Source organism: Ailuropoda melanoleuca, chromosome 5 (assembly GCF_002007445.2).
Source record: "Ailuropoda melanoleuca isolate Jingjing chromosome 5, ASM200744v2, whole genome shotgun sequence".
In the NCBI taxonomy this organism is placed as follows: Eukaryota; Metazoa; Chordata; class Mammalia; order Carnivora; family Ursidae; genus Ailuropoda; species Ailuropoda melanoleuca.
Window position 1 is genome coordinate 21,123,848 of NC_048222.1, and position 13,717 is coordinate 21,137,564.

Consider the following 13,717-nt stretch of genomic DNA (forward strand, 5'->3'; position numbering starts at 1 on the left):
CCACTTCTTGATTCTTTCTCCCATCTCGTGGGAGCGTCTTGCCGAGTCCAGACCCAGGAAGCATGTGCTTTTCTAAACTATTTAGGGGTGCTAGGTTTAGATCTGAAAAAATTTCCACTTTGCCCGCTGTCTTTTGTGGTCTCCAACCAAAGCGCGCCAGTTTGGCAGCTTTGTGTAGAAAGCTTGGGAGCACAACTCAAGAGCTTTACAGGGGTGCTAACATCGGCTGTTGCTTCGTGAAAATGTCATCCTCGTGGGGGCGCTTTGTGTAAGTTGAGGCAGCAGTGAGGTGAATCTAGCATCTGGCGAGAGAAGAGGAGAATAACCCAAATGCCAGTCAAGTGTCCAGTGGCTCGGTTTCACCAACTCATTTAAGTGGGGAGGTCTCCCAAAACTCAACCTGAAAATAGTTTAAGCTTTTTACACTTTAAATTCATCTCCACCCAGGCCTGACTGGCATGGCAGTTTCTCAGAGACACAGTTGATGACGCAGGTCCCTCAGGAATAGACTGGTGTATGAGCTTTGGGAGAGTGCTTTTCAAGGTGGGGAGCACTCGGGTAACATTTGAAACCCTTTAGGTTTAACATCTCTGCTTTAGATGGAAAGCTCATCGCAGGCAGCAGTCGGGGTGTGTATCTTATCTTGCCCAGGCTGATCTGTAGAATTTTTCTGTCCAGAAAATAGGAACAGCCTGACCACTTCTGCTTCCATGGGGCCTCTTAATGATTGATGTCCCTAATTTCCTTATGCCCTAAGGGACAGTCCCTTTGATTCCAGCCTGGTACCGGGTTAAACAAATCAAGGGATATTCCATTGTACCATATTTCCCTAAAAATTAATTAGAGCAGTGGACAGGATATGAAACATATTATTTGCAGAAGCTTTCCATTAAAATTTTTTTTGCTCCTTTAGCTTTCCTATAATGTTTGAATACAGAAATGAAAAACATGAATTGTCAAATTTCTCTTCCTGAGACTGGTAAATTACGAGTTTTATAGAAACCAGTGGGGAAATAGTTAGCAGCTTTCATATGTTATAGCATCCTTAACAAGCTGGGGGCTGATCTACATGAAAATAAGACTTTTATGTTACACATCCCAATAGGTTTCATTTCTGATTCCTGAATGTGGGATACTATCAAAAGAACTGAAAAACCTAGTCATGGAAACTGGACCCTATTACTCTGTGAAGAACTTACCTCTTCATGAGTTAATTACACACGAATTCATCAACACCTTTGTGAAGAAAGGTAAGAAAAACCTTGTGTCTGTGAAAGTGGCAAGATGAGGAAGTATAGTTAGATCACATCAGGGTACTAGGGCTCTTCTCTTGTCTTAAATAGGGCTCCACAGAGATAGTCTTCGTGGTCAAGTGCATGCATCACTCCGCCTGTCTCAGTAGCTTCACCCTGCTTTTTCTCATGCTCTCTTTAGGTGGTGGTTTCTGATGACACTTGTCCACTAGTGTGGCATGGGGATGTTGTAACATCAAAGTATCCCTCATCATAAACCAAGGATTCAGGGAGAGGAGAGAGTCTTGGGATCTGCGTGTTTGGATACACTGCTGTTGGGAGCGTGGCCGCAAAGACCACTATGTTCCCAGCACTCTCCACTCAGCTGTCTCAAAAGGTTCATCTCCTGATGCCACCATAGCAGCTGTTCACCAGGCAGTGTGCTCATTATGGTTCAGTATCTTCTGCTCAGAGTTTGTGGCTCCGACCCTCTCTGCTCATTTCCATTCGTATCTGCCGGGTTGGTTGCTTTGTTCCCCTGTTTCCTAGGAGGCACTTGTTTGAAACTGTATTTCCGACTGTCTTTAGGGATTCCCCTCTCCCTACGTAAGTCACTGTACTTAGAAGTAAGCAAGCCCCTTTCCTTGCTGGAGGCTCCATGTTTGTCTTCTACAGGGAGCTGGGAAGAATCTAGTACTCGCAGTTCCTCTCGTTTGGGTGCTGCTGGCCCTGCTTGCAAAGCTGGCAGTGTTGTCTTTGGTCCTTTCATCTATTTTGAAGTTTGGTGCTACTTTGTTAATAATGTGGCCACTGGCTGTAACGGGCACTTTTACATATCTTAACCAGTTGAACTCTTGCAACAGCTCTGTGAGTTAGGCCGATGATCCCCATTTTACAGGTGGGGAAAACTGAGGTTCACAGAGACTGAGTGGCTTTCCTAACTTCACACAAGGTCCTGGCACATTTTGAATCTTTACCTGGAACTCTTGTCTCAGGGGTGTGCACTTACCTAGAATTCTACTTTGTGCCTCTCTGCCAGCATCCCCAGAGGTGCATACTACACCCTGAGTCTGTTTTCCGCTTGTTGGTAGGCACAAAGAGGCCCTGGGTGGGGGCGAGAACTAGCTCTAGTGTGGCCCCCGTGTCCTCCAGCTCACCCTTGGCCAGTTTTAGGTTTTGGGTTTTTTGTTTTTTTTTTTTTAAAGATTTTACTTATTGGGCATCTGGGTGGCTCAGTCGTTAGACATCTGCCTTCGGCTCAGGTCATGATCTCAGGGTCCTAGGATCGAGCCTCTAGTCTGGCTCCCTGCTCCTCAGGAAGCCTGCTTCTCCCTCTCCCTCTGCCACTTCCCCTGCTTGTGTTCCCACTCTTACTGTCTCTCTGTAAAATAAATAAAATCTTAAAAAAAAAAAAAAGATTTTATTTATTCTTGTGAGACAGTGAGAGAGCATGAGCAGGGGGAGGGGCAAAGGGAGGAGGAGACGTCCCACTGAGCCAGGGGCCCAATGTGGGGCTTAATCCCAGGACTGGAATATCATGACCTGAGCGGAAGGCAGAAACTTAACCATCTGAGTCACCTGGGAGCCCCAGGTTTTAGGTGTATTGAGGGAGCTGGAGCAGTGGGGGATATTGACCCTTACTCACCTGGGGGATATGTTATGTGAAGAGAATCCACTAACTCTTTGCAGGTGTGATATTTTTTTTTCCCCTTAATTTCTCATCTGGGCTTTCTCTTACAGGTTCGTGCTATGCACTAACATACAATACAAATATCGATGAAGATAATACTGTCGCCCTACTGCCAAATGGTAACAATGCTCATTTGTTTCTTTCTTTAATTTTAAAAGAAATGTTGTAAGAAAAAAAAATATCAAATCTCCAGATTCATTCCCCTTAGAGTGAACTGTTTTTAACAGGTTGGTTTTTATTTTTCTTGACATTTTCTATAAATTTATAAACACACATAAAGCTTGTTTTTTTTTTTAAACATAAATCACATTGTACGACGTTGTTTCTCAATTTTCTTTTTTCTCAGTATGTCGTAGACATCTTTCCATATCAGGGCATATAGTTCCGACTTAGTGTTTTTAATATTTTGAAGATATTCCAGTGAAGAGGTATACCATGATTTGTTGAACTATTCCTTCTTTAATAGAAATTTAATAGAAATTTCTGTTTTCACTGTCATAAATGATATCCTTGTATGTGTAATATATTAAAGTATCCTTTTACATAAACAAGATATATGTATAAATAATACCCTTGTATCATAAAGAAGATCCTTGTATGCACTTTATTACCCTCATATCTAACTGCTCAATTTGGCTGTGCTTTCTTTTAGTCAGAGAATGTCATATTTTTAACATCTCTTTTATGGGAATTATTTGATTTATAGGGAAATTAATTTTATCACTGGATAAAGATACTTATGAAGAAACTGGCCTTCAGGGTCGTCCATCTCAGTATTCTGGCAGAAAAATCATGAAATTTAGTAAGTATTATGCTTAAGTAATACTTAAGTATTAAGTATCAGTTTCTAACAAGTTAGTAATCTTCCTGTAGCAATTTAAGTGTGAATGTTTGAATTGCCGCTGTTCTCTTTGTTCAGAAGGAGTATGGCTTTTTCTTGTCTTTCAAACTTCTAACCTGTAGGGCTCTAGGTTGAACTTCGGAGAGGCTAAGATTGCTGTTCTGTTTTCTCTTTGGCTGTGGGCTGCATCTTATAAGGGTCACAGAATTGGAATGGTCCATTAAATATATATGTTTTGGGTTGAAAATTCAAAGTAATGAACCCAAGAGAAGAGTCTACAGCTTGTTTTTTATAAAGAATTTCCTTTACTGTCACCAAGTTTTTATGATTACTAGTAGAGAGAACCCTGTGAGTGAAGAGATACGGTTCTGCCGATAGTGTCCGGCTTGAACATGAGTGATTGAGGCTGTCAACGTCCATAAGTAGATTAGGACTGACCTCCCAAACCTCTGCCCTTGGCCTTTGACCTCGGGAAAGTATGATTTTAAAACGTCTGTTGTTACTATCAGTGCTAGAAATACCCATGAAAAGCAGAGTTTTGATTTGGTAAACCAAAGGAGCGCAAGAAGAGCGAAAGAATTTTTGCTAGTCAAACTTTCCCAAAATTCTCATGCTTTTTAATATAGCACTTTTTCCACAGTGGAGGCTGTGTATATACGAATGAACTGTTTATACCTCTTTCCATTTAAGTTGTTTCCGTTGATTTGATGGATTTATCCTTTAACCTGAATTCTAAGAAGTATGAAAGAATATGTTGGTCCTTCAAAGAGAAGAAGCCATTGAAATTTGATTTTCTTTTGGCTTGGCATCATACAGGTATGGAAAATATGTAACCTTACAGTGCTTTGGAAATCTAATCGTTAATTAAAGGGGAGTAATGGAGGATTAAATTGTGATTCATCCCTATGGTCTGGGTACTGTGTACACGCGTGCATAAACATTATTCGGGAAGCTGCTTCGGGCCCCTGCCATCCCCAGGAGCCATCCCCAGGAGGACCTAGGCATGCAGCCATCTGCCTCCCTCTCCTTAGATTTTGTGTCGATCCAGAGATCTTGGAGTGGCTTCAGCACAGCTATCCTTTATCTGTTTCTCCCCTCCCTTCTACACCTTACCTCAAACAGCCTTCGCAGTATGTTTTAAAATAACACAGATTATAAACACAAACTGTGGATTATTTCAGGGTCAAAATCAGGCATACTATTAAATGTCGAGTGGAATTTATTGTAACTTGGAATCGATTAGAACATGAAATTTCGTGGGGTGTTTGGTCACCAAACGTGTTGGTGTGCTGACAACTGCCATGCCCCTTTTAGAGTGTATCTTTGGTCCATCACAAGATTGTAATGAGTCAGATCATCACAGTTGTGATGGTGTCGTACTCATTTTTGGAGGACAGGGAGGCACATAGGTCCATTTTGGAAATATGTCTGTCCATTTGCTCTTCGTGAGACGTTCCTGGTTGCTGGATGCTCCAGGCGGCTTGTAGGAGTCCTCAGTCTGTCATGCTTCAGTGCTTCTCCTCCTTAGGGTAGAGATACAGGAGGGCAGACAGACTGACGGACGTTTCAGTTGCATGAAGTCCTCATTGAGGACCATGTGTGCATTGGGTTCTCTATGGAGACCTCTGTGTTCCTAAGGCTCCTAATTATTCTAAGGGCTTGTGGGGAACTGGGGAAAGTCTGAGATTTTCCCCACTTGTAAGCTAAGTCGTTAGCCTTCACAATCTCATGGATGCTGGCAGAAGACACAAGACTTGGAATGTAATTACTCAAATTAGTCGCCGTGGCCACAGTCTTCACTCACACTAGTGCACTATGTCCCGCTACTTACAGGGTGACACTTGGTGGGCCAGGGGATACCACACATGCCGTGGGCTGCATTACAGGAGAGGAATCCCAAGCTGCAGGAACTCCAGCCTTTTATCTTGGCCAGTAAGCCTGCTGGCCTTTGCTGTGGAGGGGGCAGCAGATTATTTCTATTACACTGGACACGAAGCAAGCCTGCCTTTTGCTCCCAAGGGGGCCACTATTTCTGTCCTCCAAGGCTGTTGGAAAATCCTTGAAGATATGTTAGATTTTACTGGGTTTTTTAAGACAAGCAGAAATGAGATTCTGCCATCATTCAGTTCCTCTTGTGTTTCCTTCAGAGAGATTATGCAAATAAACTCCTCTCTCTGTCGAGTTCACTAATTTTATTTATCCACAAATAGTGCTTTTTTTTTTCAGTAAGTCAAAATTAGAGCAAATGCTGAAACTAATATGGGGTTGAATCTGAAAGGATTATGCTTTTCCAGGAAAAGGGAAAGGAAATGAATGTTTACAGGACTTTGGCACAAGGAGCCATAAGCAACTTAGATGATTTTAATTTGATTACCGCTTTGCACAACTCCCTTCTGCATTACTTAATCTCACCTGCTCCCTGGACTCTCATGTGGGGAAGGGGCGGTGGCAGGGATTCACTGAACTTGCTTTCAGGATTCACATGACCTCGTATGGTGTGTTTTAAGGTGCAGAAGAATCAACGATGATGTCATACTTTTCCAATTACCAAATTCAGGAGCATCAGCCAAAAATAGCGCTGAGCACAGTGCCCGAGCTGCAGTGCCCAGTGCTGCGGAGCAGCGCGCTCGGGGGGGAGCCCGAGGCGGCCTGCAGCGCCCCCGAGCTTCTGGACTGGCTGGGTGCCGTCTTCAGCCACGCAGAACTGTGCGTAGCAGCTCCTGGGCTATGGGCTCGGGCTCGGGCTGGCTTCTTGTTCTTCATGGGGGTTTTTACTCTGAAAGTGAATCATGCAGGATATGTAAATGTGTTTTCTTTCTTTTTTTTCGTGTGGGTGACAGAAATAATGAGCCTCATAACTTCATATCAGCCTATTGCTGTCCTCAGCCAAGCACAGTGGTGGCCAAAGCTTATTTGTGTACAATCACTGGTTTCATACTTCCGGAGAAGATCTGTCTCCTCTTGGAACAGCTGTGGTGAGAACGCTTTTTGCCTTTTATATCTTGCTTGTCCGTGCCCACAGGACGTTTTAGGGGCAGTGCTACTGTTCCAAGTCACAGTGTTCTCTCACACACGTTTCCCCTTTTTCCTTGCTTGGGCTCACAGTGTGGTAACATTATCATCTTAAATGACGTAATTCTCCTTGGTGATGGGAAAATTGTATTGCCAAATACTTGTCCTTACGAAAAGACAAAGAGCAGAGTTTAAGCTTCTTGAAAACAAACCATTCATTTTTCTTGTCATGCTCCAGAAGTTATAATATCACTTAAGAAAACAGCAGTACTCTATGGAACACATTTTGATCTGTTTTAAATGTTAGAGTTCTGCAGATGTTTTATTTTGAAAACAAGTTGACCATTTTTGAATCCAAATCATGTCTAAGATCTGTTCCAGCCCTAACATCCTGTGAAGCACTGGGCATCCTTAACATGCCAGGGCTTGGACAAGGCAGTATGGGGTTTGTATTTGAGAAGGTACTCTATAAATAAAATGCTACATTGTATCTAATGTCAGGAAACTCAGATCCCATATTGAAAAGACCATAAGGCAAACATAATGCCTTCTCAGTCTTCACTTTTTTTTTTTTTTAAACCCAATGCTGGGCTTGAACTCATGACCCAAAGATCAAGACCTAAGCTGAGATTGAGAGTTGGGTGCTTAACCAACCAAGCCACCCAGGCACCCATTAGTCTTCACTTTTTAAATGTCTAAGATTTAAGTCTTGAGGGTTTTCTTTTTTAAGCCCAGTACCCTTTTTCATGTATTAGTTTGGTACTTTCATTTTCCTCAATAAGAAGGTTGGATTTTTTGTTTAAATCCAATAAATTCTGCAGTGTTTCATTTAACAGAGACTGAACAGCACTGTTAAATGGAGGGAAACTTTGTGGTTTGGTTTTGGTTTCTTTTCTCTTTGATTCTTACATGACGTTCCACAGTAAGCATAGGAACTGCTGAAATTGGTTTTGTGCATTCTGTAATTAGTTAACATTTACTGAGTACACCACATAGGATCAGGAATGTAATTTGCATCTCTTAATTTGTATAAATAAAAGCTAAGGCCTAAGCTTCATTGAAACATCAGAAGTACCACTTATCCTAAATAAGTAAAAAAATGTGGACATTCCTAGCCCTCCCTGTTTGTTAAGATTTATCTTTCTTTTTCAGTCGCTACTTTGATGAGCCCAAGTTAGCTCCTTGGGTTACGTTGTCAGTACAAGGCTTTGCAGACAGTCCTGTTTCGTGGAGAGAAAATGAACATGGTTTTCGAAAAGGAGGAGAACATTTATACAACTTCGTGATTTTTAATAATCAGGACTATTGGCTTCAGATGGCTGTTGGGGCGAATGATGACTGTCCACCGTAAAAAATACAAAACTTAAAATCATGTTTGTTTATGTTTGTGCTTTCTTCCAGATTTTGTTAATGGTAAAGGACTGTGTGTTCACTCAGGTTTGTCTGATGATGGTATTTCTTAGATCAGCATCCATTAGCATTCTGCTCTTGACTTAGGGCCCATCCTGTGAGTGTAGCTGGTACTGACATTCCCCTAGTCAGTGTCAATATAAGGACAGAGGTGTGGGTCACTACATGGTAGAGTGGACTAGGATGACCAGGGAACAGGAGCTCTTGGACCGTTGGGTAAGATGTGTGCTGTTACTCAGGTGTATGCTTACAACTTGTTCACATAGTAATAAAAAGAAGTCCTTATATCATACTTCTCAGAACCAGCCCCTGCTTTAAGTGCTGATTGTATATTACCTCATTTATTTCTTGCATCAACAGCACAGAGTATAAATGAGCTACCAGCGTCACACTGCTTGTGGGTCTGAGACCTGAGCTTGGACCAGCTGGTTCCTAAGTGTGTGTTCTTACTCTTGCCTCTGGATCAAGGGAGGGGTATTTGGATACTGTGTATTGTAAAGAAGAAGTTGAAAGAATTTTTTTCCCCAGCACTATGGCTGATAAGGACCAGCTGAAAACAACTAAAACTTCTAGAATACATATCAAGAACTATTTTTAAAAATGGATCAGTGAGCTATAAAATAAGCCTCAAAAACTTTTAAGTGGAAGGAGAAGCACAAAGAGGTAATTAGGACACTTGGGCCACTTTTTGCCCTTAGGACATTTGCCAAATACCTAATTAAGCTGTTTTTCATCATCTGGGGTGGGAAAGGGGCAGTAGCACAGCAGACAAAGCTTAGGGCCTACCCAGGGTGGGAGGGATAATAGATCTCATGAAGTTGAGACCCCAAAAAGATAGACTTAGTATAAGGGTGAACTATGAACAAATCTGCCTGCCTCCTCCCTCTCCAATCTCCCCTTCTCCTCCCTCACTCCCCACAGATAACAAAGAGGATTGCCTATCCTGAGCGAATACATCATCTCCATCTCCCTTGAGTATATATATATATACACACACACACACACACACACTCCCTTGAGTATGTATATATATACACACACACACACACACACACACACACACACACACACACACTCACAAGCAGCCCTGAAGCTGGTTTGTTTGAACAATCTGGGTAGTCTAAAAAAGCCTCACACCAGAAATTTAAAGTGATAACAGATTTTTAGTGCCTTCCAGGTGACTGACAGAAGGAAAACGTATTGTCTTTGGAGGAACTCAGAAACAGTTTCAAGGAATATAAGTTCACAATCAAAAATCACAAACACATAAGATAGACAGGAGCCAGCAGAAACAATGGGTGGAAGAAGCAGGCTTATAAAGACTTAAGCTATTAAGACTTACCAGACATAGTATAAAGTATGTTTTATAGTTAAAGAAATAAGGGAAATTAAAGAGCATGATAGTAAAAGCAGTCAAGCAGATTGGGAAAAGTACTAAGTGGAAGTCTAGGAATAAGGAACACCATAATTGAAAATTCAGTGGATTGACTAACCTAACAGCAGACTAGGTACCACTGAGAAAAGAATAATAGGAAGAAACAATGATGTTTCCAGACTTGCAGAAGACTTTATCACCAGCAGATAATGCACTATGAGAAAAATTAAAGGGTGTTCTTCAGGCAGAAGCAAAATGATACCAGATGGAAACCTAGATCTACACAAACGGATAGAGAGCGCTGGAAATGACCTATCCATAGGTCGTTTAACCATATGGTCAACCTAACCATATCAATAGTCATATTAAATGTAAATAGTCTAAATGCTTCAATTAAAAGGCAGAGATTGTCAGATTGGATTTAAAAAAACACTGCCTTCAAGAAATGTACTTTAAAGATACAAGTAGGTTAAAAGTAAAAGGATAGAAAAAGATACCCCATGCTAACACTAGTTAAAAGAAAGCTGGAATGGGTATATTAATAACAAAATAGACTTTGAGCAAAGAATATTAACAGGGATTAAAGCTTATGTCATAGTCAGTTAATGAATGTAACTGACAACAATCCTAAATAATAGCAAAAGCTGATCACACTGCAAGGAAAAAATGGACACATTTTAGTATCTACTTTCTAAAACTGATGGAGAAAGTTGGCAGAACAAAAATATAGTCTGTTTGAATGATGATAACAGCCAGTTTGACCTGGTTGATATTGATAGAACATTCCACCCTACCACAGCAGAACATGAGTGTACATGGAATATTTATGATAATAGACCACATTATGGCCCATTAAAAAAATGTCAAATTTGAAAGTATTCATCATACCAAGTATGTTCTTTGGCCACAGAGGAATTATGTTAGAAATCAATAACAGAAAGATCCTTGACAATCCTCAAATATTTGGAAACTAACAAGTCAAATCTAAAGAGAAATTAGAAAGTAATTTGAAGTGAATAAGAAATTGTGGGTTGCCACTAAAGCAGTACTTAGAGGGAAACTTCTAATATTAAATACCTATATTAGGAAGGAAGAAAGGTCTCAAATCAGTGACCTGAGTTTCCATCTTAAGAAACTAGAAAAAGAAGAGCAAATTAAATACAAGTTAAGCAGAAGAAGAGGAATAATAAAGATCAAAGAGACAATCAATGAAATAAAAGACAAAAACAATAGAGAACAATCAGTAAATTCAAAAGCTTGTTCTTTGGGAAAGAAGACCAATAAAACTGTTAAATCTCCTGCCAGATTGGTGAGGGAAAAAAGAAAGACAAATGATCAAGGAATATATATAAGGAATGAGAGAAGTAGCATCACTACAGATCCTACAGATATTAAAAAGAATATTAGGAGTACTTTTATGCCAATAAATTAAACAACATTGATGAAATCAACAGATTCCTTGAAAGATTACCAGAGCTCACTAAAAAAAAGATAACCTGAACAGCCCTACAAAATAGATTGAAGAAATTTGACTTGGTTGGTTAAGTGTCCGCCCAGGGCATGATCCCAGGGTCCTGGGATTGAGCCCCATGTTGGGCTTCCTGCTCAGTGGGAAGTCTGCTTCTCCTTCTCCCTCTACCCCTCCCCCCTTCTTGTGCATGCACTTTCTATCTCAAATAAAATCTTTATTTAAAAAAAATTGAAATTGCAGTTTTAAAACCTTCTAACAAAAACCCAGGCCCAGGGAGCTTAGTATTGAGTTTTACCAAAAACTTCAGAAGAAATCATACCAATTCTACGCAAACTTCCAAAAAATCAAAGTGGCAATAATTTCCAATTCATTCTGGGACTCTGGGACCAAAATTATCCTGGTACCCTAGCCAGACAAACGTACTACAAGAAAAGCTATGAAGCAATATTCCACATAAACATAGGTACACCAATTCTAAGGAAAGGTTTAGTAAATTGAATCCTATGATATAATAAAAAGATGTCATGGTCATGGGGTTTACCCTGGGAATGCAGGGGTGATTTAGCATTCACACAATCATCTCAATACAGAAAAATCATTTGACAAAATTGACCGTTAATTTCTGAGAAAAACTCAGGTGCACTAGGAATAAAGGGAACTTCCCCAATTTGATAAAGGGCACCTACAAAAACGCTAGAGTTAACATCATACTTAATGGTAAAAGACTGAATACTTTCCCCCTAACATCAGGAACAAATAGGGATGTTTCTATCCAGTGTTGTACGGGAGATTCTAGACTGCACAATTGGGAGAGAAAGAAAGGACATCCAGATTGGAAAGAAAAAATAAAATTGCCTTTATTCACAGATGACATGATCTGCAGACATGTAGAAAATGTACAATGGAGTCTACAAACTATTAGAACTAATAAGTGACTATCAAAGTTGCAAGATAGAAAGCAACATACAAAAATCATGTTTATGTAGCAACAATTAGAAATTGAAGTTAAAAATCCACATTTATAATAGCTTAAAAAATGTACTTAGAAATAAATCTAACAAAAAAATGTGAAAGACCTGTACATTGAAAACTACAAAATATTGCTGTGATAAAGAAGACCTAAATGAACAGTAATATATACCTTGTTCATGAGTTAAGAGATTCAGTATTCTTAAGATGTCATATTCCAAAATACAGATTCAATATAGAGTCAATACAATCCTGATCCAAATCCCAACAGGTTATTTTTGTGTGTGTCTATATAAATTGACTAGCTGATTCTAAAATCTCTGTAGAACTGCAGTGGACCTAGAACAGCCTCCAGGGCTGCTTCAGAACTTGACGATATTAACACCAAAAAACGTCCAGCTGCTCTATTCTCTGCCTCAACATGATGTAAACCACCGGCCCAGGCAGGAAGTCAGAAGGTGTTTTGTTTCAGTATGTCCCTCTGATCATCTATCTGTACAAGTGCATGCCAACTGAGAGGAAGTATTGTAATAAAGAACCTAATTTAGGAGGTGTCAATTGAAGTTGGAAATAAGATTTACTGCTGTTCATTCTTTGGAGTAATGTGGGATTGATTAGTGTTTTGCCAGTTAATACGATGTTCAACTATTTTCTATATAAGATGAAAATAAAAATCTGATATAAAAGGATTTTTTAAAGACTGAGTAGATGAATTTATATGCATAGGAAAATAGATTTGCAGATCTTCAAGGAGCAAGTGTCAAGAGGTTTCCAGAAAAAAAGGAAGAAGAGAGAGAGAGAAGGAAAGAAAGGTCTACAAATTACCAAGCAGTTTTCTTAAGTTTAGAGTAGGGAAATGGTAACATAGCAGCCGACCAAAAAAATAACAACAACAACAACAACAACAACAAAAAAAACAAACCTATGCGAGAAGCACCCATTTTAAGGAGCTAAGATTGTGCTCAAATTCTCATAGTGTCATTTGCTGGGACTTGGGGACCAGAGGGACCACTGCAAGCATATTCTTCAGAATCCAGATTAGGAAGAGGTTGCACTTTGGATGCAGAGTTACTGCTGTAATAATCTTAATAAATCATATTAAATTACTTGGCAGAAAGCCAAGTGTGACCCACCCATTTCTGAGGAAATGACCAGAAGTCAAAGATGATTATTTTCATCTTTTATAATTGAAGAAATATTTGTCTTGTTTTCCTATCACACAAGGTTGGCATTTTCTTCCTCCTTCTGGTACTTTGCCTCTAAAGCTATGTGCCATTTTTACCACAAAGTTCCCTGGATTCTTCAGAGACATGGAACCAATAGAATATTTATAAAATGAAAATATTTTTATGTATTAGATATATGTATTATGATGAATTGGCTCTCACAGTTATGGAGGCTGCGTGGTCCCACAGTATCTGCTGGAAACCCAGGAGAGCTGGTGGTGTAGTTCACTCCAGCCCAAACCCCTGAGAACTAGGAGAGCCAATGGTGTAAGTCCCAGTCCAGCAGGGGAGGACTAATCCCCAACAGGGATTAGCCCAGCAATCAGGCTGAGAGAGCGCAGATTCTCCCTTTCTCACCATTTTGTTCTATTCAGTCCCTAAAGGGATTGGATGAGGACCACCCACATTGAGGAGGGCAATCTGCTTTACTGAGTCCACTGATTCAAATGCTAATCTCATTCAGAGATACCCTCCCAGGTACACCCAGAAGG

At 40.2% G+C, this 13,717-nt stretch overlaps 1 protein-coding gene across 1 annotated transcript in view; it reads left to right on the forward strand.

The window, feature by feature from the left end:
* RPP40 (ribonuclease P/MRP subunit p40) overlaps positions 1 to 8,147 on the forward strand; it is a 9,383-nt gene extending 1,236 nt beyond the window's left edge. The window contains exons 2-8 of the mRNA XM_002924226.4: positions 1,106 to 1,250; positions 2,973 to 3,041; positions 3,629 to 3,724; positions 4,454 to 4,579; positions 6,271 to 6,469; positions 6,604 to 6,738; positions 7,928 to 8,147. Coding sequence (XP_002924272.1) covers positions 1,106 to 1,250; positions 2,973 to 3,041; positions 3,629 to 3,724; positions 4,454 to 4,579; positions 6,271 to 6,469; positions 6,604 to 6,738; positions 7,928 to 8,126 — 969 coding nt within the window. The 3' untranslated portion in view covers positions 8,127 to 8,147. The remainder of the gene's footprint in view (positions 1 to 1,105; positions 1,251 to 2,972; positions 3,042 to 3,628; positions 3,725 to 4,453; positions 4,580 to 6,270; positions 6,470 to 6,603; positions 6,739 to 7,927) is intronic.
* The last annotated feature ends 5,570 nt before the right edge of the window (positions 8,148 to 13,717 follow it).